At 38.8% G+C, this 21973-nt stretch overlaps 3 protein-coding genes and 1 long non-coding RNA gene across 4 annotated transcripts in view; 1 reads left to right on the forward strand and 3 right to left on the reverse strand.

Annotated features, from left to right (window-relative positions):
* Window positions 1-1555, reverse strand: part of LOC112188535 (small GTPase LIP1) — a 6674-nt gene extending 5119 nt beyond the window's left edge. The window contains exon 1 of the mRNA XM_024327667.2: window positions 1044-1555. Within this exon, the coding sequence (XP_024183435.1) occupies window positions 1044-1137 (94 nt within the window). The 5' untranslated portion in view covers window positions 1138-1555. The remainder of the gene's footprint in view (window positions 1-1043) is intronic.
* Window positions 1-1808, reverse strand: part of LOC112188178 (DNA polymerase delta subunit 4) — a 25551-nt gene extending 23743 nt beyond the window's left edge. The window contains exon 1 of the mRNA XM_024327242.2: window positions 1791-1808. The gene's annotated coding sequence lies outside the window, so the exon portion shown is untranslated. The remainder of the gene's footprint in view (window positions 1-1790) is intronic.
* On the forward strand, window positions 1779-4291 carry LOC112188556. Its single transcript, XR_002931482.2, has 5 exons — window positions 1779-2271; window positions 2588-2689; window positions 2978-3020; window positions 3364-3483; window positions 3983-4291. It is a non-coding gene; the product is annotated as an uncharacterized LOC112188556 (long non-coding RNA).
* Window positions 4292-5826: 1535 nt separating this feature from the next.
* LOC112189216 lies at window positions 5827-7956 on the reverse strand. The gene is made up of 5 exons (XM_024328506.2): window positions 7818-7956; window positions 7587-7720; window positions 6926-7020; window positions 6786-6841; window positions 5827-6022 (listed from the first exon to the last, which is right to left on the reverse strand). Exons 2-5 carry the CDS (start codon window positions 7617-7619, stop codon window positions 5883-5885), a joined length of 324 nt encoding a protein of 107 aa, XP_024184274.1. The 5' UTR covers window positions 7620-7720; window positions 7818-7956; the 3' UTR covers window positions 5827-5882.
* Between the last annotated feature and the right edge of the window lie 14017 nt (window positions 7957-21973).

Raw genomic sequence — 21973 nt, forward strand, 5'->3', positions numbered from 1 at the left:
ACAAACAATTTTTAATAACCATTGCCACAGATAACAGATTGAAAAGCTGCTCCACACTGATGGGATTAAAGTCCACTTCCCCCCTCCCCCATCCCCGACAAACAGAGTAATTAAGTATTATGATATTAATTATTAACTGATAAAGTCGTCAGAATCCCATGGCCAACTCAAAACTCTTCCCAAAACACTAACTTTCCCATTGCCCACTCAAAATGACTACAAGAAACAAAGATATCAACCCCTTTAGAGATCTCTTTCCTGGTACCAGCTTGGACCTTTAAGGTTTAGGATCCCAACCATTTTCATTCAGCCCATACTTGCTCCATATTACATCATGCCAAAGAGAATTCTCTCTAAGTTCATTTCTCTACCAGGTTCGCTACCCCTAACCCTCCTCTGTCCTTAGCTTGCAACACCACATCTTACCTTACCAAATGGTCCTCCTTTTCCTTCTGCCAGCCATTTCCACAAAAATACTATCTTGCTTCCACACCACAAGGAATCTTAAAATAAAAGAATGCAACGGCAAGCTGCTCAACACCAATTGGATAAAACTCAAAGCACTGGCAAGCTACTCAGGCATAGATCTTTCCTAAATCTAAAAGATCAATCTCCCACTAGCCCCACATGGAATCAACATCAGTCTTGAATAAACCTTCATAGAAGAATAATATCATGGCCTCAAATGGGGTACGCTACGCAATACACCCATCAAAGAAATTCTCACATGCCCCTTAACTTCCTTCATTCAAATTATTTAGACAATCACTTAAAACTAAAGCCTCTCCACCCAACCCCAGATGTACTTCTTAATCCAAAACACTAATCAATCTGATCCAAAGAAGCAGCAATCACTCTGATCACAACTATGCCCAAACCATACCACCCCAAAAGTCCTAACCAAATCTAATTCTCAATCCATATTCTTCATACATGATGCTTCCACTAATTACTGAACACATATAACAGTACAGAACAAACAAATCAAAACTTGCAAAACCCAAAAGAGAGAAAAACTAAAATCTTTAGTGAGAATCAAATACCTGAGTCACCAACAACAAGAACTCGAACCTGCCCAGAAGGCGGCCCACTCCCGTTTTGATCTTTGCTCTCCCTCTCACGTTCCCTCCAGAACATATTGTCCTCCAAAAATCTTCAAACCCAAAATCACCTCAAAAATCAAAGAAGCAATCTTTCTCGACCCACAAATCAAGTCCCATCAAACACACACAGAAGCGAACAATTTCTCCAAATGGGTACCCTCGGTTTCAATCTAAAATCCATTTTCCATTAAGATCAAGCCCCAAGATCGAAGCTTTAAACGCAGAACCCATTTGGGAACATGCCCCAGAGAACCCAATAGAGAGAGCCCAAGAACCGAGACGAGCTCCACGAACAGATCGGTTCAGGCGTCTCTGTGTTGCCAACTCAAAGTAAAAAAAAAACTGGATTTGGCTCCAACTTGCCGGTGTGTATTTTTTTCTTCGATCACTTTTATTATGTTTGCGTTTTTATGAACAAGTTCGCGGTAGAGTTTCAAGTACTGAATACCGAGCAAGATCTCGAGGTTACTTAATCAAATATTTTAGGGATAATGATAAAAGAGGTCATTTTAAAGTACCTTATGATAATCCAATCACCACAAATGTCTCTATGATAATTAAGGTCATCTATTAACAACCTACCACTAAAGTTAAGTTTAATTACCAAAGCCGCCACTGGAGACTCTCTTTTCCCTTGCCGTTACCCAAGCCCATCTGAATCCATTCGGACTCAACCCTTACCAAAATCTCTCTCTCTCTCTCTCTCTCTCTCTCTCTCTCTCTCTCTCTCTCTCTCTCTCTCTCCCTCCCCCATGGCGTCCAGTACGTCTGGTCCCCTACGACGTCGTTTCTGCGTTCTTCGCCGGAGCGGGAGCTTTGAATCGGCTCTGTGGATTTGGAGAGATTTGGTAGCGGCGGCGCGTATTTCCGGGAGTTGCTTCGGGAGTTCCTCAGGTTTGGTTTAAGCTTGAATCGATTTTGATCGGAGCTTCTCTCTCCATTTTGATTACGATCCGGATCTTGTCGGACTTGAGCCACTCGCCGCAATTATACCCTCCGGATGTCGACCACGGCGGGATTTTGTACACTGCGACCTCGCGCATCACTAGCAGCTTAAGAATCCTCGTCGTCGCAGCCGCCGCGATCCATCTCCTTCGTCACTATAAGCTCGATCTCCCCTCCGATCTCCTCTCCTCCAAACCCTCCGATTAGTGCTGGACCTCCAAAGGTGTTTCCGCGCTTTCATTTTTGCACTTGTTTTCTCAATAATTCAATTTGCGTATACAATGGATTTGATCCATGTAGATCGAATTTTAGGTAGAAGATTACTGATATGAAGCGTTTAAGTATACTGTGGAGTAGTTCATTTTTGTTTTCTTTTAGCATCAAGTTCTTTGATTATGGCTTCGTGCATCTCGAGTTATTCATATCCCATGTTTTTTTATTTCGCGCATTGGATGTTTCTCATAGCAGTGTTGCATTTGTATTGCTGGTGTTAGATTTTGGTCTTTAATATCGGTGCTTATGATCGTTTGAATTGCTAGTGTTAGAAGGGACTTTGCAGTCTGAGCATTATCAGTAATCTGGGAGTGCTGCTTATCCTTTCTTCAAGCTCGGAGAAATCGTCACCACCATCCCTACCATCAGTGAGCCCTAAATCCCTAGTTTTTGTTGTGTATAACAATTTCATCAAATATTCATCAGTGATCGAAACCGATATGCTTTGACTCAATTTTTCGGGTCAGTTTTGCTGTTAGGTGGAAATTTGTGCAAGTTTTACTTTCGTTGTGCTATGTTAAGACTATTATGTGTTGTTGTAGAGATGGCGAATAGTTTCGCTTTTGTAGCATTATGTGGATCAGAGTATTGTTATGTTTTGTTTAATTGTGAGAGTAGTTGTTTACATGATTTAACGTCGAGACTGTGGAATACAGGAACATCAGCTTCACTTTGTGGGATGTAGGGGGTTAGGACAAGGTAACTGCTCACTCTCTGACTGTGTATCTCTCTGCATGTGTCTCGTTGCATGCGCATAGATAAAGATTACATTATGATTGTGTAGCCATTATAATTAGTGGAAATTTATTGACACTTGCTTTGATAAGCATGAAATTTTTTTTTTTTTTTTAAAGATCTTCTAAAAGGCTGTGCAATTGATGGGGGATATGATGATAAAGTTTTATATCATTTGTTTTCATTTAAAAGTTAGAACTGGGAGGCTATTCTTTGTTGTACGGTGTCTCATCATCTTAAGAGGAGTTTTGGTCTGCACACCTATATATGCATAACCAGTGAGTGATATAGTTCCTTCCAAATACAGATCCGTCCATTGTGGAGGCACTACTTCCAGAACACTCAAGGTCTTATTTTTGTGGTTGATCGCAATGACAGGGATCGAGTTGTTGAGGCAAGGGATGAGTTGCACATGATGTTGAATTAGGTAGTTACTGATTCTCATGTATTATAATTTGTGCTTGTTTATACTAGGGATTCATTAGTTCCAATTGCAAAAGATCATAGGATCCTTTTACCCAAAAAAATAAAATAAATAAAATCTACATTGCTTCACTAAGTTTCTATTTGGTTTGGTGCATACTTTCCTGGACTTGCATCTGCTTACTTGTTGTAGTTATATAGCTTTATGTCTTAGTTGCTTGATGAGTTATTCTGGTTGCATGCCTTTTAAGTGATTAGAAGATTCAGAACCTTGTTTAGGGTTCTTGTTCTTTGTTGTTCTAAATTGTTGGCTTTTGTAAGTTTCTATAGACACCCATTTGATTGGAGCCAAATTGTTTTTGTTTTTTGGGTTAAGGAAGCAAAGGTTTCCTTGAAAGGATTTTTGGACCTTAAACTTCTCTAATCGAATCAACCGTTTTGTGAAATTGTATCAATAGAGACTTACAGCCCCGGCTGATATCAGTTTGTTGTTGGATATGCAGGGAACTGCTGTGGAGTTTCTCTCTCAACTATCTCAAGATAGCACAGAGGAAGAACTCTTGGTGTTAACATTGTTGAATAGTATTAGATACTAGGCATCAGGTCTAGTAAGGGAGGTTGTTCTATACATTTTATATTTCATATTTACAGATGAAATTCTATCAGCCATAACCATTTGTACCGAGGGAGGTGACATTTAGAGCCCCTTGCACATTATCATTTTAGGCTTGTAATTTGTATCAAATAACAAATTACTGGTGTTTTCTTATTTTATCCAAAAAAAAAAAAAGGTCTTGATGCTCATTATGTTAGCGATCATGACTTGTGGGATTGAGTGTTTTGTTAAATTATTGCTCCTATAGCACATAACGTTTAGTATTCTTATTATGAAATCACATCTAGGCCAGGTCCTATTATACATTTAATACACATGTCAAGTTACTGGCCAAGTCACATTGCATGTCAGTGGCTAGTAACTTGATCAGTGACCATATCACTGTTAGATACTTATACTCATGTCACTGACTAAGTCACTGGCCAGGTCAGGTTTCTAGTTAATGAGGTCACTTTTAAGCCCAAGTCACTGGCCAAGTTACTAGCCATGTCACAGTCATGAATATATCACTGATTAAGTTACTAGCCAAGTCACATTGCATGTCACTATCAGTGTTAATCTCACGTCACTGTCAATTACTGGCCAAGTCATTGGCTAAGTCACTGTTAATCTCTAGCCAAGTCGCTGACCAGATCAAGTCCCTAGTTAGTAAGGTCACTGCCCAAGTTATTGTTAACCTCAAGTCATTGGCTATGCGATTAACAGTGACTTGGCTATTAACTTGTGACTTGGCTACTGACAGTTACTTGGTCAGTGACATGGTCAGTTACTTAGTTAGTGACATGTGATTAACAGTAACTTGGCTACTGACAGTAACTTGGTTAGTGACATGGTCAGTTACTTAGTTAGTGACATGTGACTAACAGTGACTTGGCTATTAACTTGTGACTTGGCTACTGACAGTTACTTGGTTAGTGACATGGTCAGTTACATAGTTAGTGACATGTGATTAACAGTGACTTGACTATTAACTTGTGACTTGGCTACTGACAGTTACTTGGTTAATTAGTGACATGGTCAGTTACTTGGTTAGTAACATGGTCAGTTACTTGGTTAGTGACATGTGATTAACAGTGACTTGGCTACTGACAGTTACTTGGTTAGTGACTTGATTAGTGACATGTGATTAACAGTGACTTGTCTATTGACAGTTACTTGGTTAGTGACATGTGATTAACAGTGACTTGGCTACTGACAGTTACTTGGTTAGTGACATGGTCAGTTACATGGTCAGTGACATGGTCGGTTACTTGGTCAGTGACATGGTCAGTTACATGGTCAGTTATTTGGTTAGTGACATGTGATTAACAGTGACTTGGCTATTAACTTTTGACTTGGCTACTGACAGTTACTTGGTTAGTGACATGTGATTAACATGTCATTGTTAATTCCTAGTCATGTCGCTGTCAATTCTTGGCCAAGTTTCTGGCCATGTCACTGGTTATGTTACTGGCCAAATTATTGTTAACCTCAAGTCATCGATAAAGTCACTAATCATGTCACTAGCCAAGTTGCGATTACAAAAACAAATACATCAGCTGGTATTTCTATTACAAACTGATCAAATGAGCATGATCCAAGGTCAAAGTCATGTATTTTGATAGTCGCATAACTATCATAAAATAATTAAATAAGAAAGACTAGCTGTGCGAGCAAGCATTGCTCTCTGGAGAATACATCTGCCATGAAAAGCAAGCACGATGAGTAGAGAAAAGTAAACAGAAACCCAGATGCAAAATTGAGCTTTATAGTCAGTAAAGAAAAACAACATTTTATCTATTAATAAACTATTGGGACACATGGCTTGGCTTCAACATCTTGTTGTACTCCTGAATGATAAAGAACAACTTGTGCATCATAAAATTTATACAAAAAATTCCACGAGGCATTCTTGGTTTCAGCTCCAGCAATTTCTGACATATACCATCTGCAAAAGAATGACGAGCATTTCAGTGTAACCCAAACCTAACTGAACATCATTTTCTACTAGTAGCAAATCATACTATTCACACAGTTAGCCCTCAATTCCCTTATAGTCACCCTAGTATTAGTTTCCAGGTTCCAACTACAGAAGGCTGTGTATCTAGCACTGCATACGTGAGTTTTAATACAAAGTTATTATTTGGGCTACATACTAGATGAAGCTCTACAGCTTTCTAAATTTCCAGAAAATTTAAAAGGAAAGATATATGGCTTCATTGCATTTATGGTCCAGAAGATTCACTCTCACAGGAAGAAACACATATGGGTATACTTGGATAATAGGTAGGAACTAATGGAGTGTAAGGCAGCATTAACAAACATAAACCCAGATCAAAACCTGAAAGGCATCAATCTTTGATGCAAAATTCTAAAAAAGAGTGGTTTTCCTCATAAAAGTATTCAAATAATTCTGTAAAATTGTACAACGAATATGAATCAAAAACAAGACTAAAGTTTGACTGTAACTTCATCCTCACATTGAAGTAAATGATAAAGACTAAGTTAGCATTCAACTTTTTTCTAAAACAAGAACAAAGGCGGCAAGTCAAAACATTTAATAAATGAGTGAAAAGAAAGGTAAAAGAGTAAACTAAAAGGAGGCATTGACTCAAAACTTTGTAACTCAAACTTCTTCCTAAACATGTGCAGATCTTGACTCAACTTCAAACAGAACTACAAGGAGGCATGAGAGATCATAAGATATATACCACTCACTCGTGCATATTTCTTTTTAGTAACGCAACATCTGGGGACACCTGCTAACCTACAGAACAGTTCAAATATTAAACTGCTATCCAGATAGATCACATTTGAATGTCGATGAATGTCAAGAAATGTAAGCTAATACCAATTCGAGTCATAATTCATAGATACAACTGGCGTCCCATCTAAGCCATCTGGAAGGCAGGCCAAACCAGTAGGAACAAAATCTCTCACAAATACCTGCAAGCCAAACCAGTAAAACAGCTAAGTTTCTCACTTTGTAAACGTTTCACGTGTAGTTACTCTGATCCATTAGTAATGCCTAACAAGTTCAGCAATAACATGATAAAGGATGCAAGAAACAATGCACAAATTAGGAAATTCAAACCCACGGCTGCGAGTGAACAAATGAGGCATGGAATGTCATGACTAAGGTATCATGGATACAATTAATGATTCAAATTTAATACATTGATCCTTTCACACATACAGAGAACTACTAAATAACTTATTCTAACCCCCAAATAGTTCTTGATGTACAAGCACTTCACAATGTAAAACAAGTTGGAGAATTAATAACATTTGCCAGCAAAGAACTAATAGGATTACTTGCTCAAATTTAGTTCTATCAAGAAAGCATGCATACAGTCAATGGAACCATACATAAACATTCAGCATGGAAACTAAAAAAATAGATAGAAACATGTAGGAACCATAATCACAGGGATTGCCATATTAGAGACCAAAACAAGGCAAGAAAAACCAAATATCGTTTGCTAAAAATCAAGAAGAGAAGGAACCATTACCTGTACCTGATTGTAATTAAGAGCCTCCGCCATCGTAAGCGAAGACACAAATTTGCCAAGGAATGAGTTAACCGCCAAAACCAATCAACCACGACTCTATAACATTGACAGCCATCTCCAGATTAAGCCAAACCCTATTAGCACAGCAGCAAAGAGAAAATTCAATTTTGATATCTAAAAACCAAACGAATCAATCGCAGAAAGAATTGAAGAAGAAAAGAGTCTCTGAACCTATTTCCGAATCAAATCCAGTGTGGTGACAGCCGGCGAGGGTTTTCGCTCGTCAAAATTCGGCTTCGTCCGCACAGTCTCGGGAACGCTTCTCTTGGCGTCTTGGCTCATTTCGCGGTCTCCTGCTTCTGATTATGGAAAACAAATCAGAGGCGCTACTGTAGAAGCAGATATCTGCTTCGCCGGCAGTGATGAAAATGAAGAGATCGTAGTAAGCTCCGGGGCGGGCGAGGTCCTCCGGTAAGGAACCGCTTCTGGAGGTTTGTATCTCTATGGAGGTGTAACGTCCCGTATCTCAATTACCCGTTTGCTAGTCATTTGGACGGTAAACGACTTTTATTTTCACTTTTACTATCGTTTCAGTACGTTTAGTGGCCCTAAAAGTTGACTTTTAGTTTGGGTCAAAATTTGAGAAAATTTCCTTCATGAAAGTTGTAGAGGACGTTAAACCGAGCGCGTGCATATGTGGTACGTAAAAATCGGAGTTCGTGTGCGAAAGTTATGAGTGATTTAAGAAAGTTACTGTTCATGGTAAGAAAATTATATATATAAGGAAAATTACTATGGTAGGTTTCCAAAATTGGAAACCCACCTTTCTCTCTCCTCTCCCCCGATTTTCCCCTCTTTCTTCTTCGGGAAATCCTTCTTCCCTTCGATTGGCCGCCGTCCGGCCATCACCCGGCAGAAAGCCGGCCACCACAGGGTCGCCTCCTCCCCCTGGTCACGCTGGTGCCCTTAGTTTTCGACGATTTGGCCGGGAAAGCTCGGATCGAAGCAAGGTTTGCTCCGGTTGCAGTTTTGGGGTTTCGCCGATTTCCGGCCACCTCCGGCCACCAGGTTAGCATCGAAGGTTCGGTTTTTGATGGTGATCATTTCCCCTAAGGTAGTTCAATCCAATTTGCAGTGTAGATATCGAATTGACAATTTTCCATTTCTAGGGTTCTTGAGCTTTTCTGGAAAATTTTCACCGGCTTGATTCGACCACTTCGAGGTAAAATTGGGTTGTGTTGTAGTTGAGAGAATCGATCAGTGTGTTGAGTAGGTGCTACTGTCAAAATATGGTGGCCATCGGAGGCAGTGGCCGCCGGCGCGTGGGGCCCACGCGCTGCCACTGTGGCGGCGGGTGGAGGCGTGTGTGGGCAGTGTTTTAATTTCAGTTTTAGCCCTTTAAATTGTATAATTGTTGTAGAGGTTAATTATGTGATTTTGGTTAAGTTTGGGAGAAGTTTGACATGGATTATGAATTTCCGAAGTTTGGGAGTTTCGGTTGTTGAATTGTGGGAATCCGACCTTCGGATTTCCCTTGTTCCGATATGGAATACATTAATCGACGGATGGATATTAATGGTGAAGTTTGGTAAGGATTGGTGAAGTTTGATTGGGTGTGGAAGAGGATTGGAGAAGTTGAGGTTATGGGTTTTGAGATTAATTATTGATTATCGTAAATAGTTATCAAATTGTTGTTTACGGATTATAATTGTGTACAGGACGTGATACCGACCTATCGCTCGACGAGGATCCTTACGCTTGGATACCACATTAGCCGTATATCGTGAGTGGACTTTTATCTTTCAAAGAATGATGCATGCATTTATTTAATTGATTACGAGGTTATAATTTATTTATCATATTACTTTCCCGAACGTATGGTTATTTTCGGAAACGGTTTTGGTTAATTGATTTACTTGGAGATTTTATGGCGTGCGGGGTCACGTCATTGGATTTCGCTTATCTTCTTTTATTTATTTATTTCCGATGTGATTTCCGGATTTATACTATTTATATTATATTTATATTCGTTGATTTGAGACTTTTATGAGATTTTCAAAATGAGATTTCGATGAAGTTAATCTTGATACTTATTTATATCCTATTTATTTTGATGATGAGATTATCTTGGCGTGTGGGACACGTCATGGGAAATTCTTTTACGAGTTGGGGAAGTTTTATGGATTTATGAGGTTTTCGGATTTTCTGTTGCCATACATTGGGTGACTTATCATTGCTAGCATTGATTTCCGCCTTTGTGGCGCGGTGATGGGATCACTGTAGCCCTCCGCCTTTGTGGCACAGGTTACTGTCTATGTGATAGTAATTCTGTAGCCCGGTATCCTATCGCTACACTTAGTGGCGTAAGGGTATATTACGGGAGTTATGGGAGTTTCTTTAGCCTGGGAGGCTATCACCCGAGCCTGGGAGGCTCACTTGTATGGCTATCGCTTTCCCCTACTCACTTTACTACTTAAGCTAGCGGGGCTAGCTCGATTTTTGTTTAACCAGCGGGGCTGGTCTTGTTTTCCTTGAGTATCGGAGTTCCAACTTTTTCTTTTAAATCGTATGTGACTAGCGGGGCTAGTCGGTTTTCACGAGTGGAACTCCTCTTGTTTATTTGTCATTAATCATTGCATGCATCGGAAGTTTTTAGAGAAATAAATGTGGGAAAGTATAAAATCCCTTTTAATCGAAATTGTTTATTTTTTTTGTCCACTCACGCTAACGTTTTTCTTGTACTTTCCCCTGGGCCCTTCGGTTTCAAATGCCCAGTTCGCAGTGTAGCTGTTCGGCTTTAGGAGTTGAGGCTTAGCACCACCGCTGTCATCCATCCCTCGTAGGTTACTTGCTAACCTACTTTGTGTATCGTTATTTCTTTTGGTTCTAGACTGCTCTGATAACCTTGAGATTTTTGTATTATTATTGTAACCTATGACTTGGTTGTAATCTGAGTTAATTGGATAATTTGGTACTCTAAATTGTGAAGTTGTGCGGTTTTGGGAGCAGGGTGGCTCCAGGAGTTTTGGGAGGGTTGTTTAGAAGTGAAATTGAAATTTTACAGGTTTTGGGTTACCCATTTTTAAGGGAGGTTATGCCGAAATTTTTGGTAAACCTTCTTTAAAGGTGGGTCCCGCGGGGCCACTTCGGATTCCAGGGTGGAATCCGGGGCGGACCCTGTCAGGAGGAGATGAAGAGAGAGAGAGAGCTGCCTTTAAGGGCAGAAAGGGAATAAAAAAAATAAAAACTGACCTTTTTTAACATTCCCACATTATTCATAAGGATTAAATTAATATTATTAACAAATTATTATGGACCATTTTATCAAGTGGGAAACTAAGTGATCTTTTTATCATTTCACACTCTAATATGACCTTTTCCATCATTTCCCTAATATTTTAATCAGATGACCAAAAACATAAATATTTTATAACAAATTACATATAAGTTATTAACAAAAGAAAACTTAACAAATAGATCCTCTAAAGATTGAATTAAGGTCTCGTTTGTTTCGCAGATTTGAGTAGTTATTCCTTTCCTTTGTTTGGTAACCACAAAGTCTGGAAATGCTTTCCTGACATAAGAGAAAGTTGGGGGTAAACTCATTCCACTCAAACTTCATGGGATTGAGTTTCCCATCCAATTTCCCAGCATTAATTACAATAATTTTTGGACAATAATACCCCAACATTAATTGCTTGAGTACCCTTGGTAGTGTTGAAAATTCATTCTAGGTTGTTTTTATTTTAAAATAGAAGGGTATTATTGAAACATTGATATATTTTTACTTTCCTTTCCTGCACCAACCAAACATCGGAAGGGAAATCAAATAGTCTTTCTTAGATGCTTTCCCTGCTTAACCAAACACAGGAAAGGAAATCTGACAAAAACTTTAGTTTCCCTTCTCCACGGGAAAGACAAGGGAATTGATTTCCCTTCCGTGAACCAAACGAGGCCTAAACATATAAGGACTAAATCTTACAAATAAGGACAATGTGCCACTTGCCACTTGCCACTTGTCATGAGTTAATTTACTTTTTTACCCTTAACTATTTCTTTTGACTTATAATCCCTTTAGAGCAACTCCAACAACTTCAAATCTTGCTACATGTCATGAGTTAATTTACTTTTTTACCCTTAACTATTTCTTTTGACTTATAATCCCCTTATGTTACTTTTTTTTTTTGGGGCTGTGACCACTTACTCAATTTCAGCTTAAAAATTGCCCACTTACTCCACTGACAGTTTTTTAACCCATTTACCCAATCTAACATTTATTGACAGTTTTGTCCCTATTAATTAACTTGAAATCTCTCTCCTCTCAGACTCTCTCATATTCAAAGCTCCCTTCTCACGACCTTCATCCGCGACGATTCTCTCTCCTCACAGCCTTCATCCGCGACGAGCATGGAGGCGAAGACGGCTCTGATGTCAATTCCGGCGAGGAGGTCAAAGAAATCCTCTCTCTCTCTGTCTCTCTCTCTCTCTCTCTCAGCCTTCATTTGCGACAAGTTCTCCGTCGTCGGCCTGGTTCGGCCTGAAGATCCGGTGCACCGATCAGAGCTTCCTCTAACTCAGTTTGGTTCTCCGTCGAAGAGGGGTGGATTTGGGTCTGATATGCAGGTAAAAAAGAGATTTGAAGAAGAGAGGTTGAAGAAATAGAGGGTGTGTGGCTGTAGGTCTGCAACTTGCTGGCATATGGTGGGATAATTATGGTGGTATGGTTCGATGGGTGAGTAAAATAGAATAGAAATGGATTGAGTGGAGTGCTGGCGGTGATTGCAAGAAAAATAAAATAAAAGAGATGGATGGGGTGGCTGGGGGTGAGGAAGAGAGAGCTGAGAGTGAGGTGAGGTCGTGGTGTTCAGTGTATGTATATTGTGAGCTCCGAGAATGAGGAAGGGAAAAAAAAATTACGTGTACAATTGAACATATAAATTGATCAATTATGTCTGTAGTGTATTCATTTTGGTTCACTTGAGGGCAATAATATGATTAGAAATTGATCAATTGTGCATGTAGTGTATTCATTTTGGTTTTGGAAGTTTATACAATTCACTGAACGACAATAATATGATTATTGGAGGCAATAATATGATTATTGGGAGACAATAATATGAGTATTGGGGGGCAATAATATGATTACTGGGGAACAATAATATGATTACTGGGTATTATTAGGGGGCAATAAATTCAGACACCGGAATCCAGACACCAGTCCGGTAGCCGGATTCTTGATTCCGGTCATCGGTTGCCGGAGTCCGGTCACCGGTCGCGGGATTCCGGTCATCGGTCGCTTGAGTCCGCGGCCGGCCACTGGTCACCGGAGCACAGCAAGGTGGATGATGACTTTTCTCTCTAAGTGAGAAAGAAGGAGAGGGCAAAAAAGTCCCAAAAATAAATAAAAAGAATAAAAAAAAAGAATTAATTGGGTATTAGGGAAATAATCCCTTAGAGTGTTTTGGGTAAATGGGGTTAAAAACTGTTAGTGGAGCAAGTGGGCAATTTTTAAGCTGAAATTGGGTAAATGATCATTTCCCCTTTTTTTTGTAGAATAATTCTTTATGTTACTTTTTTTTTTTAGAATAATCCTTTTATGTTTTATTTTTTTAGAATAATCCGTTTATGTTACTTTTTTTTTCTCTTTGAGAATAATCCCTTTATGTTACTTCACAAAACCTCACTCTCCTACTACTCTCATCTCATCATCTAATCCTGCTACTACACTCGTCCAATCCTGCTATTGTACTTATACTTGTCCAGTTCTGTTACTCGTTTTCTGCTACTGTCTAATCTTGCTACTGCACTCATACTCGTCCAGTTCTGCTACTACACTCATCATTGCCTAATCCTGCTACTACATTCGTCCAATCCTGCTACTGCACTCATACTCATTCAGTTCTGCTACTACACTTGTACTCGTGTTCTGCTACTGCACTCGTCATCGTCTAATTCTGCTACTGCACTCGTCCAATCCTGCTATTGCACTCATACTCGTTTAGTTCTGCTACTACACTTGTACTCGTGTTCTGCTACTACACTTGTACTCATGTTCTGCTACTGCACTCGTTCAATCTCGCTACAGCACTCGCTGCACTCATACTCGTCCCGATTGGCTACTGCACTCGTCATCGTCTAATCCTGCTAATGCACTCTTCATCATCTAATCCTGCTACTGCACACATACTCATCTAGTTCTGCTATTGCATTCTTCCTTATCTTGATTTAAGAGTTTGATAATAAAGGACTCCACAAGACGAGTTTGTGGGAATTTTCGGGGAATTTTTCGGATACCCAAACTAATTTTTATGAATTTTAGCAGTTTTAGTATTAAAGAAATTATTTCAGAAGAAAAAAAAAAATATCTAGCCCGATCTGGTCCGTGTATTATCTCCATAGCTTGATAGCAACGGTTGAGGTCAAGAACATAGTGGTTGGAATAGAACCGAGCACACCAGATTTTACCAGAAGCTTCAAGCTTCTTCAACCCCGATCAACGACCAGCAACCCGAATCCAGATCAGACCGGAATTCTTCGCTCTGACCACCTCCTGCCTGGAAACCTGTCGTGTTCCGTTCTTCACACCGTCGTCGTCACGCCTGTGGCTGTGCTTCATCTGATCGTGCACCGTGGACAGAGTATGAACGAAAGCGTATAGCAGCTCCGATGGGTTTTGCATTTTCCAGAGCTTCGAGTTGGACTCGCCGAAATCTGACGTGAGATAGACCACGGGCACCAGAGTTGTGGTAGTGTCTGGAGTTGGACGAGGCGACGTTGAACAGTTCTTCTTCCTCGAAGCCTTTCTGATGAGAGATGAGAGAAGTTTTGCTTTGATAATGGTATTGCAGTAATTTTAATGAAAAATCGTATTAATTCGTAATTACATAAGAAATTTCTGAGGTTAAGTCTATTCCATTCTCTTTGGGCTTGGGCTTTGTGTCCTTAATTGTATAAATCTAATACAAGATGGGGTTTCTATTTTTGTAAATTTGGTATGTTACTTATATGTAATTTTCTAAATATTTTATCCTTTTTGATATGAAGACAAATTTATCGCAATTTTATTCTCCAAAAAAAAAATTTATCTTAATTTGCAATTTACATTGGTGTTTCTATTTTTAATTGCAATTCATATATAGTGACAAACTTTAAATCATTAAAAAAGAAAACATAGAGTATGGATTGTAATACAAGGAAGGTGAATTTTAATCTCTTGAAAAAAATAAAAGGGAAAATATCACAAATGGTCACTGAGTAATGACCCATTCGACACGTAATTCACTGTATTTTTAACAATATCACTTAATTCACTCACTTTTACATCCGTCTTTCACTTAACTCATTGTTGTTAATTTTACCGTTAAAAATCATTAAAATATTTTTTTCTAAACACTAAAAAAATGCATTTATAACTTTTAAATAAAAAATCAAATTATATATTTAAATTAAAATAAAATTCTTTTTTATTAGAAATTAAAAAAAAATTGAAAAAAAATCTAATAAATTTAGAAATTTTTTTAAGTTAAAAATGTTTTTTTAAGTGTTTTGACAAATATGCCCTCAATTTTAACGGTAGAATTAACGGCAGTGAGTTAAGTAAAAGACGGATGTAAAAATGAGTGAGTTAAACGATATTGTTGAAAATACAGTGAGTTAGGTGTCGAATGAATCATAACTCAGTGACTATTTGTGATCTTTTGCGAAAATAAAAAGTACTCTAATGATATAGGCCTATAACCATATAAATGATCACTTAGAAGCTAGAACAACAAATCTATATTCTCAATCCATAGACAACAAATCCACGAAAATGTGGTCGAGATTGTAGTCCAAAAATCAGACCGATTCAGTTTTCATATATAAACTCATAGAATATCCGAAACCTATATTTAGATATGGATATCATTATATCAAACTTGAATTCCAAACAGAACGGATCCCATGTCCGCAATACCGGCAACCTCAAAACACTGCACTACCGAACCAAACGAGGATAGTCAACAATCGAAAATCAAGACTAATAGAGTAACAGGCCAGCCAATTAATGAAACCTAACACTATACGGAGAGAAGTCTGTCTTGAAGACACGGGAAAGACTAACGATTGTAATTGTCAATTGGGGTTGCCCAACATAAATATCAGTGAGAATGTGAGGTTGTCGCAAGCCGTAAGGGGAGTTCATCAACAATGACAAGGAGATTAACATTCGGTCTGGACAAAACAATGGCAACAGACCCAGGGCAACAAGGTGTTCAAAAATGAGCGACAAGAAAAGTAAAAAACCTAGCAAAGTAAGGACCCTTTAAACAATTTTCTATTTGTGGTTATCCCCTTAAGTTTTTTATTTTTTTATTTTACACTGTTCTCATTGTGTTAAGCAAAGCATCAAAGTTATACAACATTGTCAGAATATTCTTTTTTTTTTTAACCCTTAGCCCACCACACCCTTACATATGTCAGTGAGAATTGAACCTAAGACCTTTACAATGTTAAAATTACAACGTATCAATAGGTCACAGCGCACCGACCATTGTCAGAATATTCATGAATCACTACTACACAAAAGGCTTCACACGATGGTTTAAAACTATCATCTGATGTTGTCAATTTCCGTGGTCTATCGAGGCGTCGTCTGATGAAACGTCATCAGACGACAGTTTTCAACCGTCGTATATCGATCATAGGGTTGACGGTGTGCAGCTAAATCCGTTGTCTGATGGGATCAGCAGACCTGTCGACAACAATTTTCCATGGTGTGACTTTTATTCATACCACAATTTTATGATCCCAGCCTTGTCTCTTTGTGGTTCAGAAGTCGGTTTTAATTTTGAAAACGTTGTGCAAACTCTATACACACGACAGTTCTTTTGGCATTAGATGTGGTCTCTTTGTTGATCAGAAGTTGGTTTTAATTTTCAAGACGTTGTGCAAACTCTATACACGATAGTTCTTCTGGCATAGATGTGTGCATTGAGATGACACATTTAACTTTTGTTGTTGTGTGTATACATTTTAAACAATGCCTTTTAGTTATGCTTGTTGTCTTAGTTTATATTCAACAATGATTGGAATCAAGATTCAATTATGATACCAAAATTACCAATTGAACAATCACAATTGATCCCAATATATTGCTGTTATAACCAGTGTCGTTCTGGGAGGCTAGGCGGTTTCGTCCCCTTTTTTTTTTCCCCCAAAACGTAAACACAACATCAGAGAAACATAAAACCCATTCAACCCCAAAACTGAAAAAATAGACCGCAGCTTTTATTCGATCTCCCCTCCAAGCCACCACGTCTCTACTCCACACCTCTACCGGAGCTCCCCAGAGCCACCGTAGCTCCCTCCCCCCCCCTCTCCCAGCCACCACATGTAACGTCCCGAACCTAAATTCACCGGTTTACTAGTCATTGGGACGGTAAACGACCTTTACTTTCACTTTTACTTTCGGTTTAGTACTTTTAGTGGCCCTAAAAGTTGACTTTTTGTTCGGGTCAAAATTTGAGAAAATGTTCTTCATGGAAGTTGTAGAGGACGTTAAACCGAGCGCGTGCATATGTAGTACGTAAAAATCGGAGCTCGTATACGAAAGTTATGAGCGAAATAAGGAAGTTACTGTTCATGGTAAAATTTTGATTAAAATAGAAATTTACCCAGGGTAGGTTTCCATTTCCGGAAACCCACCCCAGCTCTTTCTCTCTCCTCCCCCCCCCGAGCTCTCTCTTCTCCGGTTCGACCCTTTCCTTTCTCCCTCCGATTTCCAGCGGTTCCGGCCACCAACCGGCGTGCCACCGGTCACCAGAGGAGCGCCTCCTCCCTCCGAGCACCCTAGCAACCTTGGTTTTCCACGATTTGGCCGAAAACCACGGATCGAAGGAAAAACCCCTCCGGCTGCAGTTTGGAACTTTTGCCGATTTCCGGCGATTCCAGCCACCTTCGGTCCCCATTTTTCCGTCGAAGGTTCGGTTTTCATCACTGATCATTTCCCCTATGGCCTTGTATCACGATTTATTGTGTAGATGCCGAATCGACGAATTGAAATTCTAGGGTTCTTGAGGATTTCTGGGTTTTTGTTCATTGATCGATTTCGGCCGTTTTTAATTGTTATTTGGGAATGTTGTAGTTGAGAAGTTGAATCAGTGAGTTGAGAAGGTGCTACTGCCAAATTTTGGTGGCCATCGGAGATGGTGGCGGCGGCGCCACCACTGTGGGCGGCGGTAGCGGCGGCTAGGGTAGTTTATAAATTTCAATTTTTAGCTAGTTAAATTCTATAATTATCATAGAGCTTATATATGAAGTTTGGTGAATTTTGGAGGAGTTTGGAATTGTTTGTGAATTTTCGAAGTTTGGAGTTTTGTGGTGGAATTATGGGAAATCCGGCCGTCGGATTTCCCTCGTTTTCATTATGGAATATGTAAATTGAGGAATTAGAATTGTGGAAGAGATTTGGGTTGAATTTGAGAAGTATTGGAGATAGGGATTTTCGGATTTCGTTTAAGTTCGTAATTATTTTATCGGATTGCCGTTTACGGAAATATAATTGTGTACAGGGCAATATCGCGAGCTACGGTTAGATGAAGGAACTCGTTTGCGTGGTTGCCCAATAGTACTGTGAGTGGACTTTTATTTTTAAATATTGATGCATGCAATTATTTTCTTAAATAATGCTCTAGTTTTAATCATATTACTTATTGAGCAAATGATTTGATTTTCGGAAATTCGATCTCGGTTTATCTCGTGGATTTTCTCTTGATAATGAGTTTCAAAGGTTGATTATGATTTATAATATTATTTGACAAATTGCTTATTTCCGAGGTAATTTTCCGAAATTAAGTATATTTCTAAATGCCGATTTAAGTTCTTGGAAGGTTCTCGAGATGAGTTTCGATGGAGTTGGATTTTCTCATTTATTTATTGACCTTTGGTTTTGGCATCGGAAGTGCCTAATTAAGGATTTTGGATTTGGTTGGTTTCTTGGAGATTTTGAGAGATTTTTTTTGGAAATGGGATTTGCTTATATTAATTTCCGGTTTCGGTTACGGATATAAGAATATTTTGGGCGTGTGGGACACGCCGTCGATTTATTCCTATTTCTCACTTATCCATTTTGAGATTGAGAGTAATCTTGGCGTGCGGGGTCACGTCGTTGAATACATGGTTTCTATATCGCGAGAAATATGGGGAAGCTACATGGATTTACTGGTTTTCGATGATTTTTCCTCACCATACGCGGGTTATGTTATTAGGTCTCCTCCTCACTGACTTTGTGTTGGTGAGTGGCAGTTGAGGTAGCTTGTTCTCCTCCTCACCTACTTTGTGTTGGTGAGTGGCAGTAGAGGTGATTTATTCTCCTCCTCACGTGGGTGGCAGTCGAGGTCATTTGGTCTCCTCCTCGCACAATCTATGTGTGAGTGGAAGTTGAGGTTATTAGTTCTCCTCCTCGCACAATCTATGTGTGAGTGGCAGTTGAGGGTAGGTAGAGCCTGAGAGGCTCCATTTCCCGTATGGTGATATCTCTTCCTTATATCTTACCATTTCTCGACTAGTGGGGCCTAGTCTGATTTCCGTGTAACCAGCGGGGCTGGTTTTATCCTGTCGAGTATCGGAGTTTCTATCTTTCCTCTCGGATGTTTGTGACTAGCGGGGCTAATCGGTTTTTCTTGAGCAGGGCTTCTCGTGAATTGTTTTCTGAATCGTTACATGCATTGAGAGTTTTTAAGGAAATATATATATGGGAAAGTATAAAATCCACTTGGTTTAAAAATTGTTTATTTTTGTCCACTCACGCTAACGTATTTTATGTACTTTCCCCTGGGCCCTTCGGTTTCAAATGCCTAGTTTGCAGGCGAATTGGTTGAGGTCGGGCGTACACGGAGTTGAGGCATAGTCAACAGCATGGCTTCCGCATCTGTCGTTGAATTAGGTTTTCCTCTTATACCTTTCTGTTAGAATTTCTCTGATTACCTATGGGATTTATGATATTTGAGTTGGGATGCGTGTTTTGTGAATTGGAGACTGATGTTGATTTGGGGAGCAGGGTGGCTCCAGGAGCATAAGGATGAATCGATTGAGGAGTGTAAAAGTTTTCTACAGGTTTGGGTAGCCCATTTTAGGGGAAGTTCCGCCAAACTTTTGGTAGAATTTCTTCTAAGGTGGGCCCCGCAGGGTCACTTCGGATTTCAAGGTGAAATCCGGGGCGGGTCCTGTTACCACAGCTCCACGCCTCCTTCGTGCCTTTATTCTTGGTAATGAATAAAGCATTCTGCCACTATGAAATGTATTATGTTATTGAAAAATCGACGAAGAGAGAAGGTGGAGATGGTGGCCTGGTGGGTACTGGTTTCGCAAAGGAGAGAGAAAGAGAAGGGAGTGGAAGTGAGAGAGAGAAGGGAGTGAAGTTGAGTGGGGTGGTTACTGACAGAGAATATAATTGTGGCTGTTTTTAGTCGGTGGAGAGAACAAGGATAGGATGGGCACGTGGGCAACAGGAAGCATAATTGTTGGACAATTCAACTTCAGTTCTACCTCTCTCTCTTACCTCTATTTAATTAAATAAATAGTTAATTAAATAAATATTTAGTTTATTTTTCTTTTGAGGAAGATAAATATTTAGTTTATTACTCTTTACGTCTAAATAAAAGTTATAAAAATAAAATAAAAATTAAAAAAATACAAAGCCGCCTAAAAATAGAAGAGAGGTTGAAAATAGTGAAACTAGTATAGTAACAACTTACACATTTAACACACACCTTTCAGGACTACATGCAGAATATAAAAAAAAAAACCTATGAATCCATAATAAAAAAAAAACAAACAATCCTGAATAAAAAACAATTATGAATCCAGAATAATAATAAAAATCCTATGAATCACGAATAAAAATAAAAAATAAGACAAAGTTTATGTTATGATACGCTCCAAAATTAACCTTGTAGAAGATTGTAGTATAAAATAGTAGTGGTTATTCAAGTCGGGGGACTGAAATAATTTCTTGTTTATTTGCTCCAACAATTCTAGAAATATACATATAATATACTTGTGAGCATTAGAGTTTGATTGTGAGCTTCAAACCATAACGGAAAAGGTGAAGGACTCTTTCTTTAACATTGGCTTCCCCCTCCTTTCTCTTTCAAGTAGGCGCACCTTAGTAGGACATGGTGTCTAGGCTGATTGGATGAAGTGCATGCAAGTGGGCCTTGAGCCTCGCCAAAATCATTCCTCTACTACCTGGCCATGTTTTAAAAGAGTTACCAAAAATTGAGGAAGGAGACTGATGTTAAGGCTAGAACCCTTGGGCCGTATTTCTAAACCTTGGTTGAAGACTTGCAATTAAATTTGGACTCTTGGTTATTACTTGTTTTTGCGTCAAACACTAAGGACTAATTTACAAAACTTGACGTGTTTAAATTTCATTTACTCTACAGAAGATGTCAGTTGATAAATCATGATTTGGACTTGTTTAAACTTGTGTGCTAAAGTACTGAGGGTCTCGGATTTGGAACTTCTGGAAAATAAAATTGCCATAACTCTATGCAAGTTGGAAATGATATTTCCTCCTGCATTTTTTGACATCATGGTTCATTTGTCAATTCACTTGGCATGGGAAGCAAAAGTATGTGGGCCTGTGCAGTATAGATGGATGTATCCCATTGAAAGGTACGTAACTAATATAATTTTAAATATTAAAACTTTTACAAACTTTTATTATGTGATGCTTAATTCACACTTCTCTAATATAATATATCTGATTTCTTGATGAATAGGTACTTGCATAAGTTAAATACTTATGTTCGTAATAAAGCCTGTCCAGAAGGTTCTATTCCCGAAGGTTATTTGGCAGAAGAGTGTATCACATTTTGTTCACGATATTTACGTCAAGTTGAGACTAAATTTAACCGAGTAGAAAGAAACTATGATGGAGGTCAACCATTGCAAGACAAGACTCAATTATCTATCTTCTCACTTCCGGGTAAAACTATTGGCACAGGTGTATTGACAGTAATGACTAAAGAGCTTCATCATGCTGCCACCCATTATGTCCTAACAAATTGTGATGAGTGTTTGCCTTTTATTGAGTACGTAATCCTATCGCCATAAGTATTTAAATTTATATATATGTATGTGATATTAATTAATTTATAAGGTGTTCTATGTGCAGAGAACATAAGGACATTCTTCGTATACAACATGGTGATGAACGGGTGGATGAGTTGCACAAAAAAAATTTTGTGGAATGGTTTTCTAAGAAGGTAACCACCATTTTGATTTGAGATATAACTGTTAATAGCTATATTTAATATTTTTTATTAAAAAGTATTACATTCTTCACATGCAGATCCATCAATTGTATGTAGATGGAAAAGTGAGCGCTCAAATGCGTTCTTTGG

Source organism: Rosa chinensis, chromosome 2 (genome assembly GCF_002994745.2).
Source record: "Rosa chinensis cultivar Old Blush chromosome 2, RchiOBHm-V2, whole genome shotgun sequence".
NCBI classification, from domain to species: Eukaryota; Viridiplantae; Streptophyta; class Magnoliopsida; order Rosales; family Rosaceae; genus Rosa; species Rosa chinensis.